The sequence below is a fragment of the Balaenoptera physalus genome (genome assembly GCF_965194825.1).
Source record: "Balaenoptera physalus genome assembly, chromosome: X".
NCBI classification, from domain to species: domain Eukaryota; kingdom Metazoa; phylum Chordata; class Mammalia; order Artiodactyla; family Balaenopteridae; genus Balaenoptera; species Balaenoptera physalus.
Genome location: NC_138903.1, coordinates 54396621 through 54423674, shown reverse-complemented (window position 1 = coordinate 54423674; position 27054 = coordinate 54396621). Strand labels below are relative to the sequence as shown.

Genomic DNA, 27054 nt, shown 5'->3' with positions numbered 1-27054 from the left:
ATATTTCTTTAAGGATAGGTTTAGTATTGTTGTATTCTTTTAGTTTTTGCTTGTCTGAGAAATTCCTTATTTCTCCTCCTATTCTAAATGATAATCTTGTTGGGTAGACTATTCTAGGTTGCAGATTTTTCCATTTCAAGACTTTGAATGTATTTTGCCACTTCATTCTACCCTGCAGTGTTTCTGTAGAGAAATCAGCTGACAGCCTTATTGGGGGTTCCCTTGTAATTAACTCTTTGTTTTTCACTTTCCACATTTGTAATCCTCTCTTTATCTTTAATTTTTGCCACTTTTATTATACTATGTCGTGGCATATGTCTGTTTTGTTTCATCTTGCTTGGAACCCTCTGTGCTTCTTGCATCTGGATATCTGTTTCCTTCTTTACGTTTGGGAAGTTTTCTACCATAATTTCTTCAAATACATTTTCAATCCCCTTTTCTCTTTCTTCTCCTTCTGGAATCCCTACTATGCATAGATTGGGATGCTTTATATTATCCCACAGGTCTCTTATATTGCTTTCGTTTTATTATTCATTTGGCTTTCTGTCTGCTATTTTGACTGGGTAATTTCCATTATTCTATCTTAATCAAAAAGTCTACAAATAACAAATGCTGGAGAGGGTGTGGAGATAGGGAACCCTCCTACACTGTTGGTGGGAATGTAAGTTGGTGCAGCCACTAAGGAAAACAGTATGGAGGTTCCTAAGAAAACTCAGAATAGAATTACCATATGATCCAGCAATCCCACTCCTGGGCATGTACCTGGACAAAACTATAATTCCAAAAGGTACATGTGCCACTATGTTCATAGCAGCGCTATTCACAATAGCCAAAACGTGAAAACAACCTAAATGTCCATTGACAGATGAATGGATAAAGAACATGTGGTACATATATACAATGGAATACCACTCAGCCATAAAGAAGAACAAAGTAATGCCATTTGCAGCAACATGGATGTGACTAGAGATTATCATACTAAGTGAAGTAAGTCAGAAAGAGAAAGACAAATACCATATGATATCACATATATATCAATCTAAAATATGGCACAAATTAACCTATCTACAAAACAAACAGAATCACAGACATAGAGATCAGACGGTGTGGTTGCCAAGGGGCAGGAAGGAGGGAGAGGGATGGACTGGGAATTTGGGGTGGTAGATGCAAACTATTACATTTAGAATAGATAAACAACAAGATCCTACTGTATCACACAGGAAATTATATCCAACCTCCTGGAATAAACCATAATGGAAAGGAATATTTAAAAAGAGAATGTTTATATGTGTAAAACTGAGTCACTTTGCTGTACAGCAGAGAATGACACATTGTAAATCAACTATACTTAAATTTAAAAAATAGTAAAAAAAAAAAAAGAAAATCACAAATAGGAAAGTTCAATGGTAAAGGCAAACATGCAGTAGAAGTAGGCAATCATCCATATGCAAATATGACATCAAAACCAGCAACAATGAGGAGAGTAGAAATGCAGGAAATGGGAAATGCATCTGAAATTAAGAGACCAGAAACTTAAAACTAACTTGTATATGTATACAATGCTATATCAAAACCTAATAGGAACTGCAAACCAAAAAACTAAAATAGATACACACACGAAAAATAAAAAGGAATCCAAACACAACACTAAATATAGTCCTTAAATCACAAGAGAAGAGAACAAAAGATGAAGGGAAGAAAAAAGACCTAAAAAGTAAATTTCAAAACAATTAAGAAAATGGCAATAAGAACATGCATAGTGATAATTGCCTTAAAAGTAAATGGATTAAATGCTTCAACCAAAAGACATAGACTGGCTGAATGGATACAAAAATAAGACCCATATATTTGCTGTCTACAAGAGACCCACTTCAGATCTAGGGATAAATATGGACTGAAAGTGAGGGGATGGAAACCGGTGTACATGCAAATGGAAATCAAAAGAAAGCTGGAGAAGCAATATATTCATATCAGATAAAATAGACTTTAAAATAAAGACTGTTACAAGAGACAAGGAAGGACACTACATAATGATCAAGGGATAACTCCAAGAAGATATAACAGTTGTAAATATATATGTACCAAACATAGGGGCAACTCAATATATGAGGCTAATGCTAACAACCATAAAAGGAGAAATTGACAACAAAATAATAGTGGGGGACTTTAACACCCCACCTACACCAATGGACAGATCATCCAGACAGGAAAGCACTAAGGAAACACAGGCCTTAAATGACACATTAAACCAGATGGACTTAATTGATATTTATAGAACATTCCATCTGAAAGCAGAATACACTTTCTTCTCATGGAACACATAAGTGCACATGGAACATTTCTGAGGATCTTGAGGCATAAATCAAGCCCCAGTAAATTTAAGAAAACGGAAATTATATCAAGCACCTTTTCCGACCACAACACTATGAGATTAGAAATCAATTACAGGGGGAAAAAAAACTCTAAAAAACAAAAACATGTGGAGGCTAAACAATATACTGCTAAGCAACCAATGGATCACTGAAGAAATTAAAGAGGAAATCAAAAAATACCTAGACACAGATTTGAACAAAAACACGATGATCCAAAGCCTATGGGACTCAGTGAAAGCAGTTCTAAGAGAAAAGTATGTAGCAGTAAAATTTTACCTCAGGAAACAAGACAGATCTTAAATAAACAACCTAAGCTTACACCTAAAGCAACTAGTGAAACAAGAACAAAAAACACAAGGTTCTTAGACGGAAGTAAATCATAAAGATCAGAGCAGAAATAAATGAAATAAGGACGAAGAAAACAATAGAAAAGATTGATGATAGTAAAAGCTGATTCTTTGTAAAGATAGGCAAAATTGATAAACCTTTAGTCAAACTCATCAGAAACAAAAAGGAGAGGGCTCAAATCAACAAAATTAGAAATGAAAAAGGAGAAGTTACAGCTGATACCACCCAAATACAAAGGATCATAAGAGACTACTATATGCAACTGTATGCCAATAAAATGGACAACCTAGAAGAAATGGACAAATTCTTAGAAATGTACAACCTTCCCAGACTGAACAAGGAAGAAATAGAAAACATGAGAGACCAATCACAAGTACTGAAATTGAAACTGTGATTTTAAAATTCCAACAAACAAAAGTCCGGGACCAGGTGGCTTCACAGGCAAATTCTATCAAACATTTAGAGAAGAGTTAACAACTATCCTTCTGAAACTCTTCCAAAAGTTGCAGAGAAAGGAACACTCCCAAGCTCATTCTATGAGGCCACCATCACCCTGATACCAAAACCAGACAAAGACCACAAAAAAAGAAAATTACAGACCAATATCACTGAGGAACACAGATGCAAAAATCCTCCACAAAATACTAGCAAATCGAATCCAACAATGCATTAAAAGGATCATATACCATGCATCCCTGTGATGCAATGATTCTTCAATATTGGCAATCAGTGTGATTCACCATATTAACAAACTGAAGAATAAAAACCACATGATCATCTCAACAGATGCAGATAAATCTTTTGAGAAAATTCAACAACCATTTATGATAAAAACTCTCCAGAAACTGGGCATAGAGCGAACCTACCTCAACATAATAAAGGCCATATATGACAAACCCAAAGCTAACATCAGACTCAAAGGTGAAAAATTGAAAGCATTTCCTCTAATATCAGGAACAAGAAAGACAAGGATGTCCACTCTTGCCAGTTTTATTCAACATAGGTTTGGAAGCCCTAGCCACAGCATTCAGAGAAGCAAAAGAAATAAAAGGAATCCAAATTGAAAAAGAGTATCTAAAACAGTCACTGCAGATGACATGATACTATACATAGAAAATCCTAAAGATGCTACCAGAAAACTCCTAGAGCTCATCAATGAATTAGGTAAATTTGCAGGATACAAAATTAATACATAGAAATCCGTTGCATTCCTATACACTAACAACAAAAGATCAGAGAGAGAAATTAAGGAAGCAATCCCATTTATCATCACATCAAAAAGAATAAAATACCTAGGGATAAACCTCCCTAAGGAGGCAAAAGACCTGTACTCTGACAACTATAAGATGCTGACAAAAGAAATCAAAGATGACACAAGCAGATGGAAATATATAACATGCTCTTCGATTGGAGGAATCAGTATTTTCAAAATGACTATACTACCCAAGGCAATCCACAGATTCATTGCAATCCCTATCAAATTACTAATGACATTTTTCAAAGAACTAGAAAAAAAAACTTTTAAATTTGTATGCAGACACAAAAGACCCTGAATAACCAAAGCAATCTTGAGAAAGAAAACCGAGCTGGAGGAATCAGGCTCCCTGACTTCAGACTATACCAAAAAGCTACAGTAATCAAGACTGTATGGTACTGGCACAAAAACAGGAATATAGATTAATGGAACAGGATAGAAAGTCCAGAGATAAACCCACGCACCTATGGTCAATTAAATAAATAAAAAATCTTGCCTCTTCAATAAAAAGAAGCAAGATTATACAATGGTGAAGACAGTCTCTTCAATAAGTGGTGCTGGGAAAACAGGACAGCTACATGTAAAAGAATGAAATTAGAACATTCTCTAACACCATAAACAAAAATAAACTCAAAATGGATTAAAGACTTAAGTTTAAGGCCAGATACTATAAAACTCTTAGATGAAAACATAGGCAGAATACTCTCTAACATAAATTGCAGCAACGTCTTTTTGATCCATTTCCTAGAGTAATGAAAATCAAAACAAAGATAAACAAATGTGACCTTATTAAATGTAAAAGCTTTTATACGGCAAAGAAAGCCATGAACAAAATGAAAAGACAACCCACAGAATGGAAGAAAATATTTGCAAATGAAGTGACTGACAAGGGATTAATCTCCAAAATATACAAAGAGCTCATGCACCTATATACAAAGAAAAATCAAAAAATGGGTGGAAGATCTAAATACACATTTCTTCAAAGAAGACAGACATATGGCCAAAAAGCACATCAAAAAATGCTCAACATCACTAATTATCAGAGAAATGCAAATCAGAACTACAGTGAGATATCAGCTCACACCAATCAGAATTGCCATCATCAAAAAATTTACAAACTATAAATTCTGGAAAGGGTGTGGAGAAAAGGGAACCCTCCTACACTGTTGGTGGGAATGTAAATTGGTTCAACCATTTTGGAGAACATTATGGAGGTTCCTTAAAAAACTAAATATAGAACGACTATGTGATCTACCAATCCCACTCCTGGGCATGTATCTGGAGAAAACCAGATAACTTGAAAAGATACATGCATCCCAATGTTCATTGCTGCACTCTTTGCAATAGCCAAGACATGGAAGCAACCTAAATGTCTATTGACAGATGAGTGGATAAAGAAGATGTGGTACATATATACACTGTAATATTACTCAGCCTTAAAAAAGAATGAAATAATGCCATTCACAGCAGCATGGATGGACCTAGAGATTGTCATACTGCGTGAAGGAAGTCAGACAGAGAAAGACAAATACCATATGATATCACTTATATGTGGAAGCTAAAAAAATGATACAAATGAACTTATTTACAAAAGAGAAATAGAGTCACAGATGAGGAAAACAAACTTATGGTTACCGGGGGGAAGGTGGGGAGGGATAAATTGGGAGATTGAGATTGACATATACATACTACTATATATAAAACAGAAAACTAATAAGGACCTAGTGTGTAGCACAGGGAACTCTACCCAATACTCTGTAATGACCTATATGGTAAAATAATCTTAAAAAAAAGTGGATATATGTATGTGTATAACTGATTCACTTTACTGTACTCCTGAAACTAACACAACATTGTGAATCAACTATACTCCAATAAAATTTTTTTATGAAACCTAGATTGGTACATATATGCAATGGAATACTACTCAGCCATAAAAAAGAATGAAATAATGACATTTGCAGCAACATGAATGGACCTATAGATTATTATACTAAGTGAAGTAAGTCAGACATAGAAAGACCAATGTCAAATGATATCACTTCTATCTGGAATCTAGTTTAAAAATGATACAAATGAACTTATTTATAAAAGAGAAACAGACTCATGGATCTCAAAATCAAATTTATGGTTACTAAAGGGGAAACATGGGGTGAAGGGATAAATTAGGAGATTGTGATTTACATATGCACACTATATAAAATAGATAACCAACAAGGGCCTACTATATAGCACAGGGATCTCTACTCGATATTGTTTAATAACCTATATGGGAAAAGAATCTGAAAAAGAATGTATATATGTATATATATATATGTATATATGTATATATATATGTATATATATATATATATACACACATATATATGTATAACTGATTCACTTTGCTATACACCTGAAACTAACACAACATTGTAAATCAACTATACTCCAATAAAAATTTTTTTAAATAGAATATGTGGTATATATGTATATATATACATATATATACACACACACAATGGAATACTACTCACCCATAAGAAAGAATGAAATTTTGCCCTTTGCAACAATATGGATGGGCCTGGTTGGTTTCATGCTTAGTGAAAGGAGTCAGACAGAGAAATACAAATAGTGTATGTTATCACTTCTATGTGGAATCTAAAAAATACAACAAACTTGTGAATATATCAAAAAGAAACAGACTAACAGATATAGAGAACAAATTAGTGGTTTCCAGTGGGGAGAGGGAAAGAGGAAGGGGCAAGATAGGGGTAGGTGATTAACAGGTATAAACTACTATGTATAAAATAAATAAGCTACAAGGATATATTGTACAACACATGGAATATAGCCACTATTTTATGGTAACTGTAAATGGAATATAATCTTTAAAAATTGTGAATCACTATATTGTATACCTGAAACTTATATAATATTTTACATCATCTAAACCTCAATAAAAAGTAATTTCCTACCTTTTGAAGGCTCAATAATATTACATTGTATGTTTACATGAAATTTTGTTTGTCAGTTTATCTGTTGATGGATGTGTTGCTTCCACTTTTTGGCTATTGTGAATAATGCTGCTATCCACATGGTTGCACAATATCAGTTAGAGTTTTTGCTTTTAATTCTGATGGGCATATACCCAGAAATGAAATTGCTGGATCATATGGTAATTCTATTTTTAATTTTTTGTGGAACTTCCATACTGTTTTTTATAGTAACTGCACCATTTTACATTCCTACCAGCATTGCATAATGGGCACAATTTCTCAATATCCTTGCCAACACTTGTTATTTTCTGGTTTTACTTTGTGTGTTTGTTTTATAGTAGCCATCCAAATGAGTGTGAAATTGTATCATGTTGTTTTGATTTGCATTTATCTAATGGTTAGTACTAAGCCTCTTTTCATGTAATTATTAGCCATTTGTGTCTCTTCTTTGGAGAAATGTCTGTTCAAATTGTTTGCCCATTTCTTTTTTTAATTGAGATTTGATTGACATTTAATAGTGTATTAGTATTAGGTTTCAGTTTTATTTTCTAAGATTTCACATACAAGTAAGAGCATACAGTATTTGTCTTCCACTGACTTATTTCACTTAGCATAATACCCTCAAAGTTCATCCATATTGTCACAAATGACAGGATTTCCTCTTTTTTATGACTGAATAATATTCTATTCTATATATATATATATATATATATATATATATATATATATATATACCACAGTTTATCTATTTATCCATCAATGGACACTTGGGTTATTTCCATGTCTTGGCTATTGTAAATAATTCTGCAGTGAACATAGGGGTGCAGATATGTCTTTGAAACAGTGAGTTTATTTCTTTCAGGTATATACCCAAAAGTGGAGTTGTTGGATCTGGGAATTCTATTTTTAATTTTTTGAGCAACCTCCATACTGTTTTCCATAGTGGTCCAACTAACCCACCAACAATGCACAAGTGTTCCTTTTTCTCCACATCCTTGCCAACACTTGTTACTTCTCGTCTTGTTGGTAACAGTGATTCTAACATGTGTGAGGTGATATCTCATTGTGGATTTGATTTGCATTTCCCTGGTGATTAGTGATGTTGAGCATCTTTTCATGTGCCTGTTGCCCATCTGTATATCTTCTTTCAAAAAATGCCTATTCAGAGCCTCTGCCCATTTTTTAAATGGGTTGTTTGTTTTTTGTCGCTGCTGAGTTGCATGAGTTCTTTATATATTTTGGCTATTAACCCCTTATCAAATATTTGATTTGAAAATATTTTCTTTCAATTGGTAGGTTGCCTTTTCATTGTGTTGATGATTTTTTTGGCTGTGCAGAAACGTGTTTGGTTTGATATATTCCCATTTGCTTATTTTTGCTTTTGTTGCCTTTGCTTTTGGTGTCAAAAGTGTTCAACCTTTTGGGGGCCTTTTGGGGCTCATGAATCTGGACGTCCATTTCTCTCAATATATTTGGTAAGTTTCAGCCTTTATTGCTTTAAATATATTTTCTGTTCCTTTATCTTTCTCTTCTTCCTGGATTCCCATAATGCATTTATTGTTTCTTTTGGTTTGTCCCATAAATCCAGTGGGCTTTCTTCACACTTTTTAATTCTTTTTTCTTTTTGCTCCTCTGCCTGGATAAGTTCATATGATTTATCTTTGTGTTCATTGATTCTTTCTTATTCTTAATTGAGTCTGCTATTGAAGCTCTGTTGAATTCTTCAGTTCAGTCATTGTATTCTTCAGCTCTAGAATAAACTTTTTTGTTTCTATTTCTTTGTTGCATTTATCATTGTGTTCATGGATTGTTTTCCTAGTTTTATTTAGTTGTTTGTGTGTTTTTGTTGTTCACTAAACTTTTAGAGGATTATTCTGAACACTTTGCCAGATATTTCATACATCTCTATTTCTTTAGGGTCAGTTATTGGAACTTTATTAATTTCCTTTGGTGGTGTCATGTTTACCTGATCTGCACATTTGAGTAAGCAGTCTCCTCTTCCAGACCTCACAGATTCACTTCAACAAGGATATTCCTAGTCAGCATACCTTGGTGTTCTGGATGGATCACCTGATAGCACCCTTTTACAGGTGAGGCTTCCTACTGGGATCTTTAAGTCAGGCCATAATCCTTCAGTGCCTTGTCTTAGCTGATACTGTGTCATATTTAGCACCTGCACCAGTAATGGATGATTAACTGGTTACTACCATGCAATGCCCACCACTTAAACTTGTTCCATGAAATACTTGCTGACTGAAGAGCTCCATCCCCGTAATAGGAAAATGGATAGTCTTGGTATAGGGGGTGACAGTTACAACCAGGGCAGAAACTTCTTTTTGTAGAACTGGGCCAATTTTAATAAAGTGGGTAATTACTACTTTAATTATTCTTCCTCCCAAGCTGATCACCTCTTGGGTGGGGTGGGGAGTCGAGGGGTCCCTTTGAAACATAAGTACATAAGTGATTTCTGGGATAAGGGAGATTTGGAAAAACGTGGCCAATAAAGCCAGACAGTGCTGTTTAGATCTTGAAACCCAAACTATAGTTATTTAAATTTTTTTTCATTTTATATTGGACTATAGTTGATTTACAATGTTGTATTAGTTTCAGGTGTATAGCAAAGTGATTCAATTATACATATACATATATCTCTTCTTTTTTCAAATTATTTTCCCATTAGGTTATTACAGAATATTGAGCAGAGTTCCCTATGCTATACAGTAGGTCCTTGTTGGTCATCTATTTTAAATATAGTAGTGTATATATGTCAATCCCAAACTCCCAATCTATCACTGCCCCCAACCCTTCATTCCTAGTAACCAAAAGTTTGTTCTCTATGTCTGTAAGTCTGTTTCTGTTTTGTAAATAAGTTCATTTGTTTTTTGTTTTTTTTTAGATTCCACATATAAGTGATATCATATGATATTTGTCTTTCTCTGTCTGACTTCACTTAGTATGATAATTTCCAGGCCCATCCATGCTGCTGCAAGTGGTATTCTTTCATGCTTTTTAATGGCTGAGTAATATTCCATTGTCTACATGTACCACATCTTCTTTATTTGTAGATGGACATTTAGGTTGCTTCCATGTTTTGGCTATTGTAAACAGGGCTGCAGTGAACATTGGGATGCATGTATCTTTTCGAACTGTGGTTTTCTCCAGATATATGCTGAGGAGTGGGATTGCTGGATCATATGGTAGCTCTATGTTTAGTTTTTTAAGGAATCTCCATACTGTTCTCCATAGTGGCTGTACTAATTTACATTCCCACCAACAGTGCAGGAGGTTTCCCTTTTCTCCACACCCTCTCCAGCATTTATTGCTTGTAGACTTTTTAATGATGGCCGTTCTGACTGGTGTGAGGTGATACCTCATTGTAGTTTTCATTTGCATTTCTCTAATAATTAGTGGTGTTGAGCATCTTTTCCTGTACCTCTTGGCCATCTGTATGTCTTCTTTGGAGAAATGTCTATTTAGGTCTTCTGCCCATTTTTTGATTGGGTTGTTTGGTTTTTTCAAATTCATTCTATGAGGCTACCATCACCCTGATACCAAAACCAGACAAGGATACCAAAGAAAAGAAAATTATAGGCCAATATCACTGATGAACATGGGTGCAAAATTCCTCAACAAAATACTAGCAAACCAAATCCAACAGTACATTAAAAGGATTGTACACCATGATCAAGTGGGATTTATCCCAGGGATGCAAGGATTTTTCAATATGCCCAAATTAATCAGTGTGATACACCACATTAACAAATTGAAGAATAAAAACCATATGATCCTCTCAATAAATGCAGAAAAAGCTTTTGACAAAATACAACACCGATTTATGATGAAAACTCTCTAGAAAGTGGGCATAGAGGGAACCTACTTCAACATAATAAAAGCCATATAGGACAAATCCACAGCTAACATCATACTCGATGGTGAAAATTTGAAAGCATTTCCTCTAAGATCAGGAACAAGACAAGGATGTCCACCCTCCCCACTTTTACTCAACATTGTTTTGGTAGTCCTAGCCACAGCAATCAGAGAAGAAAAAGAAATAAAAGGAATCCAAATTAGAAAAGAAGAAGTAAAACTGTCACTGTTTGCAGATGGCATGATACTTTACATAGACAATCCTAAAGATGCTACCAGAAAACTACTAGAGCTCATCAGTGAATTCAGTAAAGTTGTAGGTTACAAAATTAATACACAGAATTCTGTTGCATTTGTATATACTAACAACCAAAGATCAGAAAGAGAAATTAAGGAAACAATCCCATTAACCATTGCATCAAAAAGAATAAAATACCTGGGATAAACCTACTTAAGGAGGCAAAAGACCTGTACTCCAAAAACTAAGATGCTGATGAAAGAAATCAAAGATGACACAAACAGATGGAAAGATATACCATGTTCTTGGATTCAAAGAATCAATATTGTCAGAATGACTGTACTACCCAAGGCAATCTACAGATTCATTGCAATCCCTATCAAATTACCAATGGCATTTCTCACAGAACTAGAATAAAAAACTTTAAAATTTGTATGGAGACACAAAAGACCCTGAATAACCAAAGCAATCTTGAGAAAGAAAAACGGAGCTGGAGGAATCAGGCTCCCTGACTTCAGACTATACCAAAAACCTACAGTAATCAAGACTGTATGGTACTGGCACAAAAACAGAAATATAGATTAATGGAACAGGATAGACAGTCCAGAGATAAACCCACGCACCTATGGTCAATTAATCTTCACTAAAAAGAGGCAAGATTATACAATGGTGAAGACAGTCTCTTCAATAAGTGATGCTGGGAAAACTGGACAGCTACATGTAAAAGACTGAAATTAGAACATTCTCTAACACCATAAATAAAAATAAACTCAAAATGGATTAAAGACCTAAATGTAAGGCCAGACACAATAAAACTCTTAGAGGAAAACTTAGGCTGAACACTCTCTGTCATAAATCACAGCAATATCTTTTTTGATCAGTCATCTAGAGTAATGAAAATTAAAACAAAAATAAACAAATTGGACCTAATTAAACTCAAAAGCTTTTGCACAGCAAAGGAAACCATAAACAAAACAAAAAGACAACCCACAGAATGGGAGAAAATATTTGCAAATGATGCAGTCTACAAGGGATTAATCTCCAAAGTTTACAAACAACTCATGCAGCTCAATATCAAAAAAATAAAAACTATAGTTAATATGTTGAAAGTGTGATTGTCTACTAGAAGGGGCTGGCTTCTACAACCACCCCTTCTGTGACTGCCAGATCCCTATATGGGGGCTGGTGCCTGCCACTAAAGGAGATCAGGAGTAGTCTTTGCAGGGGTAGCTGTCTTTGAATGTGATGCATTTTGAGGATTGTAATCTAACCCTAGTAAATATTGTAATTACTCCACCAGTTTACCAGAGATCATCCAATTTGGATTCCCTTTGTTTCTTTGGATCCAGTATAACCTCTCTTGTTCATCTCATAGTTCACACTTAAGCACGGGCCTGGTTGTAATTGGTTTGTTTAGCCTAGAGGAAAGAGGCATCACTGTTGATAGCAATTTCAATTTAGGCCAAATAGGGTATTGTTTGTAGAATTAACAAGCGACACAACTCTGAGTTTGTCTTTCATGAGTTTCTTTTAAATGTAGGGCAGCTGTGACCTCTTCAATTGTTTTAGCATTAGCTGTCATGGCTCATAAAAAGAATTTATACTTAACAGGAGCCCTCCTGACAAACAACTGGGTAGACTCAGGACCTAATTAAGTCACCTCTGGACTTGCAGAGTCATCATACTTCATGCCATACTGTATCCTCTATTACCTAGTAAGTCCACTCCAACATCCCAGCTGATGGAGGAGATATTTGGCCTCAGTTAACATTTTCCATTGCTAGTCTTCCTAGGCCTTTATGAGGTCTAACATAGGATGGTTAGCCCTCCAAGCCATAAAAATCTATATCAAAAGGTATATATAGACTGGGGTCCAAAGCCTCCTCTGTTGGTCATTCCCACCTTTCACACTAATTAGTAGGGACACCATTTTTTTCCATTTTGAGCCACCAATTCTGGCAACCAATTTCAGCCCCCATAAGGTGAAGCTTGTTCCTCACCAGATCTATTCTATATAGCCAGGCAGCCCCTTTTTTACTTGATTCCAGGGTTAGGTCTTTAAGGAGAGACTGGGCCTCAGGAAAAAAGAGAGGTTATATCTCTTTATCCAACTGAGAACCAGCCCCTCCTTTTTGGCCCTCCCCTTGTGCCATTTCTATATCTTTAACTTTTGCAAGTAGTTACCAGAAAAGCAGAGGATAATATATCCTCATCACTATCATGATGGTATTGTGTTGCCTTGCCCTCTAGTGGGCACTAGTCCTCTTTCATAGGGTCCTGCCTTCCATTTCCTCTCCCCCAGAAGTTTAAGCTTCTACCTCATCTTTAGACAGTGCCCTGGTGAGAAGCACCCTCTGGCAGAACTCAACACATGTCTAGTGGTTCAGAGCACCTGTTCAGTTGTTGCACTGAAATTCATCTTATCTATGGCTTGCAGATACTGAGTGCAGATTCTCAGGGTATGCAAAGCAAGTAGGCTTTAAATGGCTAAAAACTGCTTATTTGGGCTATGTTTAAAACAATTGGATGGGTAAAATTTTGAGTTTGGCACTGATGGGCTTTTCAGCTAACACGTCCCAGCCTTCTATGAAGAAGTAAACAATATAGAGCCAATATGCAGAGGCCATCTTTAGCTCATTTATATAACAGTAATGTATAATAGTACAATCACTATGGAAAACAGTTTTTCACTTCCCTAAAAAACTAAACATGCAACTACCATATGCTCTAACAATTGCACTAATTGCACTCTAGGACATGTATCCCAGAAAAATGAAAACTTTGTTCACACAAAAACCTGTACACTAATGTTCATAGCAATTTTATTCATAATAGCCAAAAACTGAAAACAACCCAAATTTCCTTCAACAAGTAAATTGTTCATAGGTAAAAAAAAAAAAAAACCTCTGGTACATCAATGCCAGAGATTATTACTCAGCAATAAAGAGGAATGAACTATTGATACATGCAACACCTTGCAGAGAATTGTGATGAATTTTAAAAGCTAATCTCAAAATGTTACGTACTTTATGCTTCCATTTATATAAATTTCTTAAAAAGACAAAATTAATGGTTAAGATTAATGGTTACCAGGGGTTAAGGACAGGGTGGAGGATAGAGGGTACAGAGATGTGTGTGGCTATAAAAGTACAATAGAAGTACTCCTTATGGTGAGGGAATTGTTATCTTGACAATATCAATATCATCCTAGTTGTGATATTATACTAGTTATCCTTTGAAGAACCTGGGTAAAGCATTTTGGGGATCACTCTTTATTATTTCTTTTTTTAATTGTGGTAAAATACACATGGCACAAAATTTACCATCTTAACCATTTTTAAGTGTACAGTTCAGTAATATTAAGTATATCTGCATTGTTCAATCAATCTCCAGAAATTTTCCATTTACAAAACTGAAATGTCTGTATCCATTAAACAGTTTTCTATTTCTGCCTCACTCCATCCCCTGCCAACTATCATTCTACTTTCTGTCTCTATGTATTTGAATACTCTAGATACCTCATATGAGTGGAACCATATATTATCTGTCCTTTCATCTCTGGCTTATTTCACTTAGTATGATGTCCTCAAGGTTCATCCATGTGAACCTTCTGTCAGAATTTTCATTCTCTTTTAAGGCTGAGTAATATTTCATTGATTGCATATCACATTTTGTTTATCCATTCATCTATCTATAGACACTTGGATAACTTCCACCTTTTGGTTCTTGTAAATAATGCTGCTATGAACGTTGGTGTAAAATTATTTTTGAGGCCCTATTTTCAAATTCTTTTGGATATATACTGAGAAGTGGAATTAATGGATCATATGGTTAATCTATTTTTAATTTTTTTGAGGAATGACCATAGCGTTTTCCATAGAAACTGTACCACTTTACAGTCCCACAGTGGTGCACAATAGTTCCAATTTCTCCACATTCTTGCCAACACTTGTTTTTGTTTTTTTGTTTTTTCAAATAGTAGCCATTCTAATGGGTATGAAATGATATGTTATGGTTTTAGTTTGCATTTCCCTAATGAGTAGTGATGATAGTTTCATGTGCTTATTGTCCATTTGTATCTCTTATTTGAAAAAACTTATTCAGGTCCTTTGTTTTTTTTTAAAATTTTATTGGAGTATAGGTGATTTACAATGTTGTATTAGTTTCAGGTGTACAGCATAGTGATTCAGTTATACATATACATATATTCATTCTTTTGCAGATTCATTTCCCGTATAGGTTATTATAGAATATTAAGTAGAGTTCCCTGTGCTGTACAGTAGGTCACTGTTGGTTATCTATTTTATATATAGTTGTGTGTGTATGATAATCCTAAAATCCTAATTTATCCCTCCCCATCCCCATGTATCCCCTTTGGTAACCATCGGTTTGTTTTCGAAATCTGTGAAACTGTTTTGTAAATAAGTTCATTTGTATCATTTTTTAAATTAGATTCCACATATGAGTGATATCATATGATATTTGTCTTTCTCTGTGTGACTTACTTCACTTAATATGATAATCTCTAGGTCCATCCATGTTGTTGCAAATGGCATTATTTTGTTCTTTTTTAAGGTTGAGTAATATTCCACTGTATATATGTACCACATCTTCTTTATCCATTCCTCTATCAGTGGACATTTAGGTTGCTTCCATGACTTGGCTATTGTAAATAGCACTGCAATTACAATTGGGGTGCATGTATCTTTTCGAATTATGGTTTTCTCTGGATATATGCCCAGGAGTGGGATTGCTGGATCATATGGTACTTCTATATTTAGTTTTTTAAGGAACCTCCATACTGTTCTCCATAATGGTTGTACTAATTTACAGTCCACCAACATTGTAGGAGGGTTCCCTTTTCTCCTCACCCTCTCCAGCATTTGTTTCTAGATTTTTTGATGATGGCCATTCTGACAAGTGTGAAGTGATACTTCATTGTAGTTTTGATTTGTATTTCTCTCATAATTAGTGATGTTGAGCATCTTTTCATGTGCTTTTGGGCCATCTGTATGACTTCTTTGGAGCAATGTCTATTTTGATATTCTGCCCATTTTTTTATTGTGTTGTTTGTTTTTGTGACATAGAGCTGCATGAGCTGTTTGTATATTTTGGAGATTAACCCCTTGTCAGTCACTTTGTTTGCAAATATTTTCTCCCAACCTGTGCATTGTCTTTTTGTTTTGTTTCTGGTTTCCTTTGCTTTGCAAAAGCTTTTAAGTTTAATTAGGTCCCATTTGTTATTTTTGTTTCTTTTTCATTACTCTAGGAGGTGGATCAAAAAAGATATTGCTGTGATTTCCTAATAGGAGGGACTGGTTCCTGCCCAGTGGTGGGTGGAGCTGGGTCTTGTCCTTCTGGTGGGCAGGACCATGCTCAGGAAAACTTTAAGATGCTTGTCTGCTGATGGGTGGGGTTGTGTTCCCATCCTGTTGGTTGTTTGGCCTGAGGTGTCCCAGCACTGGAGCCTACAGGCTGTTGGGTAGGACTAACGTCAGCCTCCAGGAGGGCTCATGCCAGTGAGTACTCCCCAGAACTGCTGCTGCCAGTGTCTTTGTCTCCACAGTGAGCCACAGCCGCCCCCTGCCTCTGCAGGAGACGCTCCAATACTAGCAGGTAGGTCTGGCCCAGTCTTTTATGGGGTCATTGCTTTATTCCCCTCTGTCCTGGTGCACACAAGACCTTGTGTGCACCCTCCAAGAGTGGAGTTTCTGTTTCCCCCAGTCCTGTGGAATTCCTGAGATCAAACCCCACTGGCCTTCAAAGCCAGATCATCTGGGGGCTCCTCCTCCCAGTGCTGGACCACCAGGCTGGGAAGCCTGATGTGGGGCTCAGAAATTTCACTCCTGTGGGAGAACTTCTGTGGTTTCATTGTTTTCTAGTTTGTGGGTCACCCACCTGGTGGGAATGTGATTTGATTTTATCACAGTTGTGCCCCTCATACCATCTCATTGTGGCTTCTTCTTTGTCTTTGGATATAGGGTATCTTTTTTGGTCAGTTCTAGCATTTTTTTTGTCAATGTTTGTTTAGCAGTTAGTTGTGATTTTGGTGTTCTCATAAAAAGGTGTGAGCTCACATCCTTATACTCCACCAACTTGAGCTAATCTCATGTCAGAGTGTGTTCTGCCTGTTTTGCTATAAGACTTTTATAGTGTCTGGCCTTACATTTAGGTATTTGATCCATTTTGAGTTTATTTTTGTGTATGGTGTTAGAGAATGTTCTAATTTCATTTTTTACATGTAGCTGTCCAGTTTTCCCAGCACCACTTATTGAAGAGACTGTCTTTTCTCCATTGTATATCCTTGCCTCATTTGTCATAGATTAATTGACCATAGGAGCAAGAGTTTATTTCTGGGCTTTCTATCTGTTCCATTGATCTATATTTCTTTTTTTTTTTTGGATTTTTTTTTAATTCAGACAGAAAGTCACAAAAATTATACTCATCCTCATCAGTTCACTCAGTCCCATGTAATTAATTTTTTTTTCATCTTGATCTTTTGTTAGCACTTTTATGAGTTCATCAGTTTTTCATTAGAGTTCTGAAAATGCTTATTCATTCAGTTCAACAGTACAGTCAGTTACCAGAAACCTGTACTTGTCAGAGTCTTTTCCATGAATTTCTTAAAGATGAAACCCTTTTATAGGAACATATTTGAAAAAGCATGAGAGTACACACAGAACTGTCTGTAAATGACAAAAGACTTAAAAATGACCACAGTTAAAAATTTGATGAAAGTTCATAACAATGAAGTTGACAAGAAAATTAGTTATTTCTGAGATATACATTTTAAGGTAATAACTAGGATTATGACTTATAACATTATACCAGAACATATAAGATTTTTAGAAATTTCATGTAATATCTGAAACATTTATATTAACATATTTCCATACAAATAACCCAATGAAAGTTTAGTATTAGTTGTTTTGTTTGTTTGTTTTTTTATACTGCAGGTTCTTATTAGGCATCAGTTTTATACACATCAGTGTATACATGTCAATCCCAATCGCCCAATTCAGCACAACACCATCCCCACCCCACCGCAGTTTTCCCCCCTTGGTGTCCATATGTCCATTCTCTACATCTGTGTCTCAACTTCTGCCCTGCAAACCGGCTCATCTGTACCATTTTTCTAGGTTCCACATACATACGTTAATATACGATATTTGTTTTTCTCTTTCTGACTTACTTCACTCTGTATGACAGTCTCTAGATCCATCCACGTCTCAACAAATGACTCAATTTCGTTCCTTTTTATGGCTGAGTAATATTCCATTGTATATATGTACCACATCTTCTTTATCCATTCGTCTGTTGATGGGCATTTAGGTTGCTTCCATGACCTGGCTATTGTAAATAGTGCTGCAATGAACATTGGGGTGCATGTGTCTTTTTGAATTACGGTTTTCTCTGGGTATATGCCCAGTAGTGGGATTGCTGGGTCATATGGTAATTCTATTTTTAGTTATTTAAGGAACCTCCATATTGTTCTCCATAGTGGCTGTATCAATTTACATTCCCACCAACAGTGCAAGAGGGTTCCCTTTTCTCCACACCCTCTCCAGCATTTGTTGTTTGTAGATTTTCTGATGATGCCCATTCTAACTGGTGTGAGGTGATACCTCATTGTAGTTTTGATTTCCATTTCTCTAATAATTAGTGATGTTGAGCAGCTTTTCATGTGCTTCGTGGCCGTCTATATATGTCTTCTTTGGAGAAATGTCTATTTAGGTCATCTGCCCATTTTTGGATTTGGGTGTTTGTTTCTTTAATATTGAGCTGAATGAGCTGTTTATAAATTTTGGAGATTAATCCTTTGTCCATTGATTCGTTTGCAAATATTTTCTCCCATTCTGTGGGTTGTCTTTTTGTCTTGTTTATGGTTTCCTTTGCTGTGCAAAAGCTTTGAAGTTTCATTAGGTCCCATTTGTATGTTTTTGTTTTTATTTCCATTACTCTAGGAGGTGGATCAAAAAAGATCTTGCTGTGATTTATGTCAAAGAGTGTTCTTCCTATGTTTTCTTCTAAGAGTTTTATAGTGCCCAGTCTTACATTTAAGTCTCGAATCCATTTTGAGTTTATTTTTGTGTATGGTGTTAGGGAATATTCTAATTTCATTCTTTTACATGTAGCTGTCCAGTTTTCCCAGCACCACTTATTGAAGAGACTGTCTTTTCTCCATTGTATATCTTTGCCTCCTTTGTCATAGATTAGTTGACCATAGGTGCGTGGGTTTATCTCTGGGCTTTCTATCTTGCTCCATTGATCTATGTTTCTGTTTTTGTGCCAGTACCATATTGTCTTGATTACTGTAGCTTTGTAGTATAGTCTGAAGTCAGGGAGTCTGATTCCTCCAGCTCCGTTTTTTTCCCTCAAGACTGCTTTGGCTATTCGGGGTCTTTTGTGTCTCCATACAAATTTTAAGATGATTTGTTCTAGTACCATAAAAAATGCCATTGGTAATTTGATACGGATTGCATTGAATCTGTAGATTGCTTTGGGTAGTATAGTCATTTTCACAATGTTGATTCTTCCAATCCAAGAACATGGTATATCTCTCCATCTGTTGGTATCATCTTTAATTTCTTTCATCAGTGTCTTATACTTTTCTGCATACAGGTCTTTTGTCTCCCTAGGTAGGTTTATTACTAGGCATTTTATTCTCTTTGTTGCAATGGTAAATGGGAGTGTTTCCATAATTTCTCTTTCAGATTTTTCATCATTAGTGTATAGGAATGCAAGAGATTTCTGTGCATTAATTTTGTATCCTGCAACTTTACCATATTCATTAATTAGTGCTAGCAGTTTTCTGGTGGCAGTTTTAGGATTGTCTATGTATAGTATCATGTCATCCGCAAACAGTGACAGTTTTACTTCTTCTTTTCCAATTTGTATTCCTTTTATTTCTTTTTCTTCTCTTATTGCCGTGGCTAGGACTTCCAGAACTATGTTGAATAATAGTGGTGAGAGTGGACATCCTTGTCTCGTTCCTGATCTTAGAGGAAATGCTTTCAGTTTTTCACCATTGAGAATGATGTTTGCTGTGGGTTTGTCATATATGGCCTTTATTATGTTGAGGTAGGTTCCCTCTATGCCCACTTTCTGGAGAGTTTTTATCATAAATGGGTGTTGAATTTTGTCAAAAGCTTTTTCTGCATCTATTGAGATGATCATATTGTTTTTCTTCTTCAATTTGTTAATATGGTGTATCACATTGATTGATTTGCATATATTGAAGAATCCTTGCATCCCTGGGATAAATCCCACTTGATTGTGGTGTATGATCCTTTTAATGTGTTGTTGGATTCTGTTTGCTAGTATTTTGTTGAGGATTTTTGCATCTATATTCATCAGTGATATTGGTCTGTAATTTTCTTTCTTTGTAGTGTCTTTGTCTGGTTTTGGTATCAGGGTGATGGTGGCCTCATAGAATGAGGTTGGGAGTGTTCCTTCCTCTGCAATTTTTTGGAAGAGTTTGAGAAGGATAGGTGTTAGCTCTTCTCTAAATGTTTGATAGAATTCACCTGTGAAGCCATCTGGTCCCGGACTTTTGTTTGTTGGAAGATTTTTAATCACAGTTTCAATTTCATTGCTTGTGATTGGTCTGTTTATATTTTCTGTTTCTTCCTGGTTCAGTCTTGGAAGGTTATACCTTTCTAAGAATTTGTCCATTTCTTCCAGGTTGTCCATTTTATTGGCATAAAGTTGCTTGTAGTAGTCTCTTAGAATGTTTTGTATTTCTGCAGTGTCTGTTGTAACTTCTCCTTTTTCATTTCTGATTTTATTGATTTGAGTCCTCTCGCTCTTTTTCTTGATGAGTCTGGCTAATGGCTTATCAATTTTGTTTATCTTCTCAGAGAAACAGCTTCTAGTTTTATTGATCTTTGCTATTGTTTTCTTTGTTTCTGTTTCATTTATTTCTGCTCTGGTGTTTATGATTTCTTTCCTTCTGCTAACTTTGGGTTTTGTTTGTTCTTCTTTCTCTACTTTCTTTAGGTGTAAGGTTAGATTGTTTACTTGAGATTTTTCTTGTTTCTTTATGTAGGCTTGTATAGCTATAAACTTCCCTCTTAGAACTGCTTTCGCTGCATCCCATAGGTTTTGGGTCGTCGTGTTTTCATTGTCATTTGTCTCTAGGTATTTTTTGATTTCCTCTTTGATTTCTTCAGTGATCTCTTGGTTATTTAGTAACGTATTGTTTAGCTTCCATGTGTTTGTCTTTTTTACGTTTTTTTCCCTGTAATTCATTTGTAATCTTATAGCATTGTGGTCAGAAAAGATGCTTGATATCCTTTCAGTTTTCTTAAATTTACTGAGGCTTGATTTGTGACCCAAGATGTGATCTATCCTGGAGAATGTTCCGTGCGTACTTGAGAAGAACGTGTAATCTGCTGTTTTTGGATGAAATGTCCTATAAATATCAATTAAATCTATCTGGTCTATTGTGTCATTTAAAGCTTCTGTTTCCTTATTTATTTTCATTTTGGATGATCTGTCCATTGGTGTAAGTGAGGTGTTAAAGTCCCCCACTATTATTGTGTTACTGTCAATTTCCTCTTTTATGGCTGTTAGCAGTTGCCTTATGTATTGAGGTGCTCCTATGTTGGGTGCATATATATTTATAATTGTTATATATTCTTCTTGGATTGATCCGTTGATCATTATGTAGTGTCCTTCCTTGTCTCTTGTAACATTCTTTATTTTAAGGTCTATTTTATCTGATATGAGTATAGCTACTCCAGATTTCTTTTGATTTCCATTTGCATGGAATATCTTTTTCCATCCCCTCACTTTCAGTCTGTATGTGTCCCTAGGTCTAAAGTGGGTCTCTTGTAGACAGCATATATATGGGTCTTGTTTTTGTATCCATTCAGCAAGCTTGTGTCTTTTGGTTGGAGCATTTAATCCATTCACGTTTAAGGTAAGTATCGATATGTATGTTCCTATGACCATTTTCTTAATTGTTTTGGGTTTGTTTTTGTAGGTCCTTTTCTTCTGTTGTGTTTCCCACTTAGAGAAGTTCCTTTAGCATTTGTTGTAGAGCTGGTTTGGTGGTGCTGAATTCTCTTAGCTTTTGCTTGTCTGTAAAGCTTTTGATTTCTCCATCAAATCTAAATGAGATCCTTGCCGGGTAGAGTAATCTTGGTTGTAGGTTCTTCCCTTCCATCACTTTAAGTATATCCTGCCACTCCCTTCTGGCTTGTAGAGTTTCTGCTGAGAAATCAGCTGTTAACCTTATGGGAGTTCCGTTGTATGTTATTTTTTGTTTTTCCCTTGCTGCTTTCAATAATTTTTCTTTGTCTTTAATTTTTGCCATTTTGATTACTATGTGTCTCGGTGTGTTTCTCCTTGGGTTTATCCTGTATGGGACTCTCTGCGCTTCCTGGACTTGGGTGGCTATTTCCTTTCCCATGTTAGGGAAGTTTTCGACTATAATCTCTTCAAATATTTTCTCTGGCCCTTTCTCTCTCTCTTCTCCTTCTGGGACCCCTATAATGCAAATGTTGTTGCGTTTAATATTGTCCCAGAGGTCTCTTAGGCTGTCTTCATTTCTTTTCATTCTTTTTTCTTTAGTCTGTTCTGCAGCAGTGAATTCCACCATTCTGTCTTCCAGGTCACTTATCCGTTCTTCTGCATCAGTTATTCTGCTATTGATTCCTTCTAGTGCAGTTTTCATTTCAGTTATTGTATTGGTCATCTCTGTTTGTTTGTTCTTTAATTCTTCTAGGTCTTTGTTAATCATTTCTTGCATCTTCTCAATCTTTGCCTCCATTCTTATTCCGAGGTCCTGGATCATCTTCACTCTCATTATTCTGAATTCTTTTTCTGGAAGGTTGCCTATCTCCACTTCATTTAGTTGTTTTTCTGGGGTTTTTTCTTGTTCCTTCATCTGATATATAGCCCTCTGCCTTTTCATCTTGTCTATCTTTCTGTAACTGTGGGGTTTGGTCCACAGGCTGCATGATTGTAGTTTTTCTTGCTTCTGCTGTCTGTCCTCTGGTAGTTGAGGCTATCTAAGAGACTTGATGGGAGGCTCTGGTGGTGGGTAGAGCTGACTGTTGCTGTGGTGGACAGAGCTCCTTAACACTTTAATCCACTTGACTGTTGATGGGTGGGGCTGGGTTCCCTCCCTGTTGGTTGTTTTGCCTGAGGCAACCCAACACTGGAGCCTACCTGGGCTCTTTGGTGGGGTTAATGGCAGACTCTGGGAGGGCTCACGCCAAGGAGCACTTCCCAGAACCTCCGCGGCCAGTGTCCTTGTCCCCACGGTGAAACAGAGCCACCCCCCGCCTCTGCAGTGGACCCCCCAACACCAGCAGGTAGGTCTGGTTCAGTCTCCCCCAGGGTCACTGCTCCTCGCCCTGGGTCCCGATGTGCACACTACTTTGTGTGTGCCCTCCAAGAGTGGGGTCTCTGTTTCCCCCAGTCCTGTCGAAGTCCTGCAATCAATTCCCACTAGGCTTCAAAGTCTGATTCTCTAGGAATTCCTCCTCCCGTTGCCGGACCCCCAGGTTGGGAAGCCTGACGTGGGGCTCAGAAGCTTCACTCCAGTGTGTGGACTTCTGTGGTATAAGTGTTTGCCAGTCTGTGAGTCACCCACCCAGCAGTTATGGGATTTGATTTTACTCTGATTGCACCCCTCCTACCGTCTCACTGTGGCTTCTCCTCTGTCCTTGGACGTGGAGTATCCTCTTTGGTGAGTTCCAGTGTCTTCCTGTCGATGATTGTCCAGCAGCCTGTCGTGATTCTGGTGCTCTCGCAAGAGGGAGTGAGAGCACGTCCTTCTACCCCGCCATCTTGGTTCTGATCTATATTTCTGTTTTTGTGCCAGTACCATACTGTTTTGATGACTGTAGCTTTGTAGTATAGTCTGAAGTCAGGCAGCCTGATTCCTCCAGCTCCCTTTTTCTTTCTCAAGATTGATTTGGTTACTTGGGGTCTTTTGTGTTTCCATACAAATTTAAAATGTTTTATTCTAGTTCTGTGAAAAATGCCATTGGTAATTTGATAGGGATTGCATTGAATCTATAGATTGCCTTGGGTAGTATAGTCATTTTCAAAATTTTGATTCTTCCAGTCCAAGAACATGGTATATCTGTCCATCTATCTGCATCATCTTCAATTTCTTTCCTCAGTGTCTTATAGTTTTCAGAGTATAGGTCTTTTCCCTCCTTAGGCAGGTTTATTCTAAGTATTTTATTATTTTTGATGTGATGGTAAATGGGATTGTTTCCTTAATTTCTCTTTCTGATCTTTCATTGTTAGAGTATAGGAATGCAAGACATTTCTGTGTATTAATTTTGTATCCTGCAGCTTTATCAAATTCGTGTTTGCCTTTACTGGTAAGCCTTCCTATTCATAATTTTATTGTTTCTAGTTGTGGCCTTTTCATTTCCTCCTACAGAAGTTCCTTTAGCATTTGTTGTAAAGCTTTTTTGGTGGTGCTGAATTCTCTTAACTTTTGTTTGTCTGTAAAGTTTTTGATTTCTCTGTCAAGTCTGAATAAGAGCCTTGCTGGGCAGAGTATTCTTGGTTGTAGGTTCTTCCCTTTTATCACTTTAAATATATCATGCCACCAGATTCTGGCCTGCAGAGTTTCTGCTGAAAAATCAGCTGATAACCTTATTTTGATTCCCTTGTATGTTATTTGTTGCTTTTCCCTTGTTACTTTTTTTTTTTAATTTTTATTTATTATTTATTTATTATGTTTATTTTTGGCTGTGTTGGGTCTTCGTTTCTGTGTGAGGGCTTTCTCCAGTTGCGGCGAGCGGGGGCCACTCTTCATCGCGGTGCACGGGCCTCTCACTATCGTGGCCTCTCTTGTTGTGGAGCACAGGCTCCAGACGCGCCGGCTCAGTAATTGTGGCTCACGGGCCCAGCTGCTCCGCGGCATGTGGGATCTTCCCAGAGCAGGGCTCGAACCCGTGTCCCCTGCATTGGCAGGCAGATTCTCAACCACTGCGCCACCAGGGAAGCCCCCTTGTTACTTTTAATGTTTTCTCTTTGTCTTTAATTTTTGTCAGTTTGATTAATATGTGTCTTGCTGTGTTCCTCCTTGGGTTTATCTTGTATGGGACTCTGTGCTTCCTGGACTTGAGTGAGCATTTCCTTTCTCATGTTAGGGAAGTTTTCAGCTATTATCTCTTCAAATATTTCCTCAGACCCTTTCTCTCTCTCTTCTCCTTCTGGGACCCCTATAATGCAAACATTGGCGCATTTAATGTTTTCCCAAAGGTCTCTGAGAGTGTCCTCATTTCTTTTCATTATTTTTTCTGTTCTGTGGCAGTGATTTCCACCACTCTGTCTTCCAGCTCACTTATTCGTTCTTCTGCCTCATTTATTCTGCTATTGATTTCCTTCTAGTGTATTTTGCATTTCAGTTATTGTACTGTTCATCTGTTTGTTGTTCTTTGAACCTTCTAGCTCTTTGTTAAACATTTCTTATATCTTCGCTGTCTGTACCTCCATTCTTTTTCTGAGATCTTGGATCATATTTACTATTGTTACTCTGAATTATTTTTTAGGGAGATTGCCTATCTCCATTTCACTTAGTTGTTCTGGGTTTTTATCTTGTGCCTTCTTCTGGATCATATTTCTCTGTCATCTCATTTTGTCTAATTTTCTGTGTTTGTGGTCTCCTTTCTGCAGCCTGCAGGATCATAGCTCCTTTTGCTTCTGGTGTCTGCCCCCTGGTGGTTAAGTTTGGTCCTGGGGCTTGTGCCTGCCCACTGGTGGGTGAAGTTGGGTCTTGTCCCTATGGGGGCAGGGCCATGTCAAGGGGTGTGTTTAGAGGTGGCTGTGAGCTCAGTACGACTTTAGGAAGCCTGTCTTCAGCAGAGATCTTTCTGTTAGGAACTTTACTCTTGAATTATGAGCGTGTCCAGTCTTTTTAATGTCATCAAAGTTACCTTACTTTTGAGATCTGCCTACCTACCAGGCTAATATTTTCTTGACATGAGGAAAACATAAACAATCTATTTCTCCAGCTAAGCTAACCCACTTTTTTTCTTTTTGTTTATTCAAGGTTCTGGTGTGGGATGTATAACCGCTTTGACAAAGGGCTGCAGCCCAAGCAGAGTATGCTAGAGAGCCTCTTGGAAATTAAGAAGCAGAGATCAATGCTGGAGGCAGATGTGCACAAACTAGAAAAGGTGAAGAGTTAAATCTCAAAATGAGAACCTCTTGCCCCTTCTGAGTAGGCCCAATCCACTGAGAGTTGAATTGGTACATGTGAGAAGCTGCCTGGCTGGCTTGTTATACTCTCTGCTTTCCAAGCATCCTGTGTCTATAAAGCTCTAAGGTGCAACTCTTTTTTTACGTCCCATATTAAGTGGTAAATATAACACTCAGCTAAACAAGTGGATTGGTTCCCTTTTTGGATCTGGATGGAATTATTAGGAGGAACAAGAGGGAATGACAGGGAAGTAATACAAGTATTTGTTATCCATCAAGAGAATAAGTATAACTTCTTGGGTGTACTAATGAGAACAATGAAATTGTTATATTTCCAATTAGGAAAACCTTATAAAAAATCTGATTTCCTTCCCATGTAGATTATAAACTCTGCTTATTGTACCAGCAAAACCAAAGTCACACACTTGTTTTTAATTAGAAGTTAAACAAGTCAACAGGGATTTCCTTTCAAAAAATGGAAAATGCTGAACTGCTTCTGGAATCCAGAGGTCCCTAAGGGTGTGTTTGAAGTAGAGGGGAGGGATATTTTTTAGAAAAGAATTCTTGGAAAGGGTGTGCTGTTTAGGAACTGGGTGTGAACCTCCTTTCGACCAGATAAGGCATAGCTTTTCTGCTCACTGTAAGTAAACAAATATCCTTTTATTGTGAAAATAAATGTATTGTGATTACATCAGATCCTAAAGTTTTGAATGTCCTCTTGGCAGGTAACGGTCAGTTAGTTGGTTCCATTAAAAAAAAAAGAAGAAGAAGGGGAAGGGGAAGGAAAAAACTGGAGCATAACTTAAAATCATAGGAAAC

General features: G+C 36.7%; 1 protein-coding gene across 5 annotated transcripts in view; it reads left to right on the top strand.

Moving 5' to 3' along the window:
* Positions 1 to 27054, top strand: part of MTMR8 (myotubularin related protein 8) — a 223727-nt gene that overhangs the window by 173784 nt on the left and 22889 nt on the right. For 3 of the 5 annotated variants that reach the window (XM_082444954.1, XM_082444953.1, XM_082444952.1), the window contains one exon: positions 26087 to 26213. In XM_082444954.1, the coding sequence (XP_082301080.1) occupies positions 26087 to 26213 (127 nt within the window). Of the gene's footprint in view, positions 1 to 16624; positions 16675 to 26086; positions 26228 to 27054 lie in introns of those variants that run through there. The other 2 variants (XR_014258437.1, XM_082444956.1) reach the window with 2 other exon arrangements.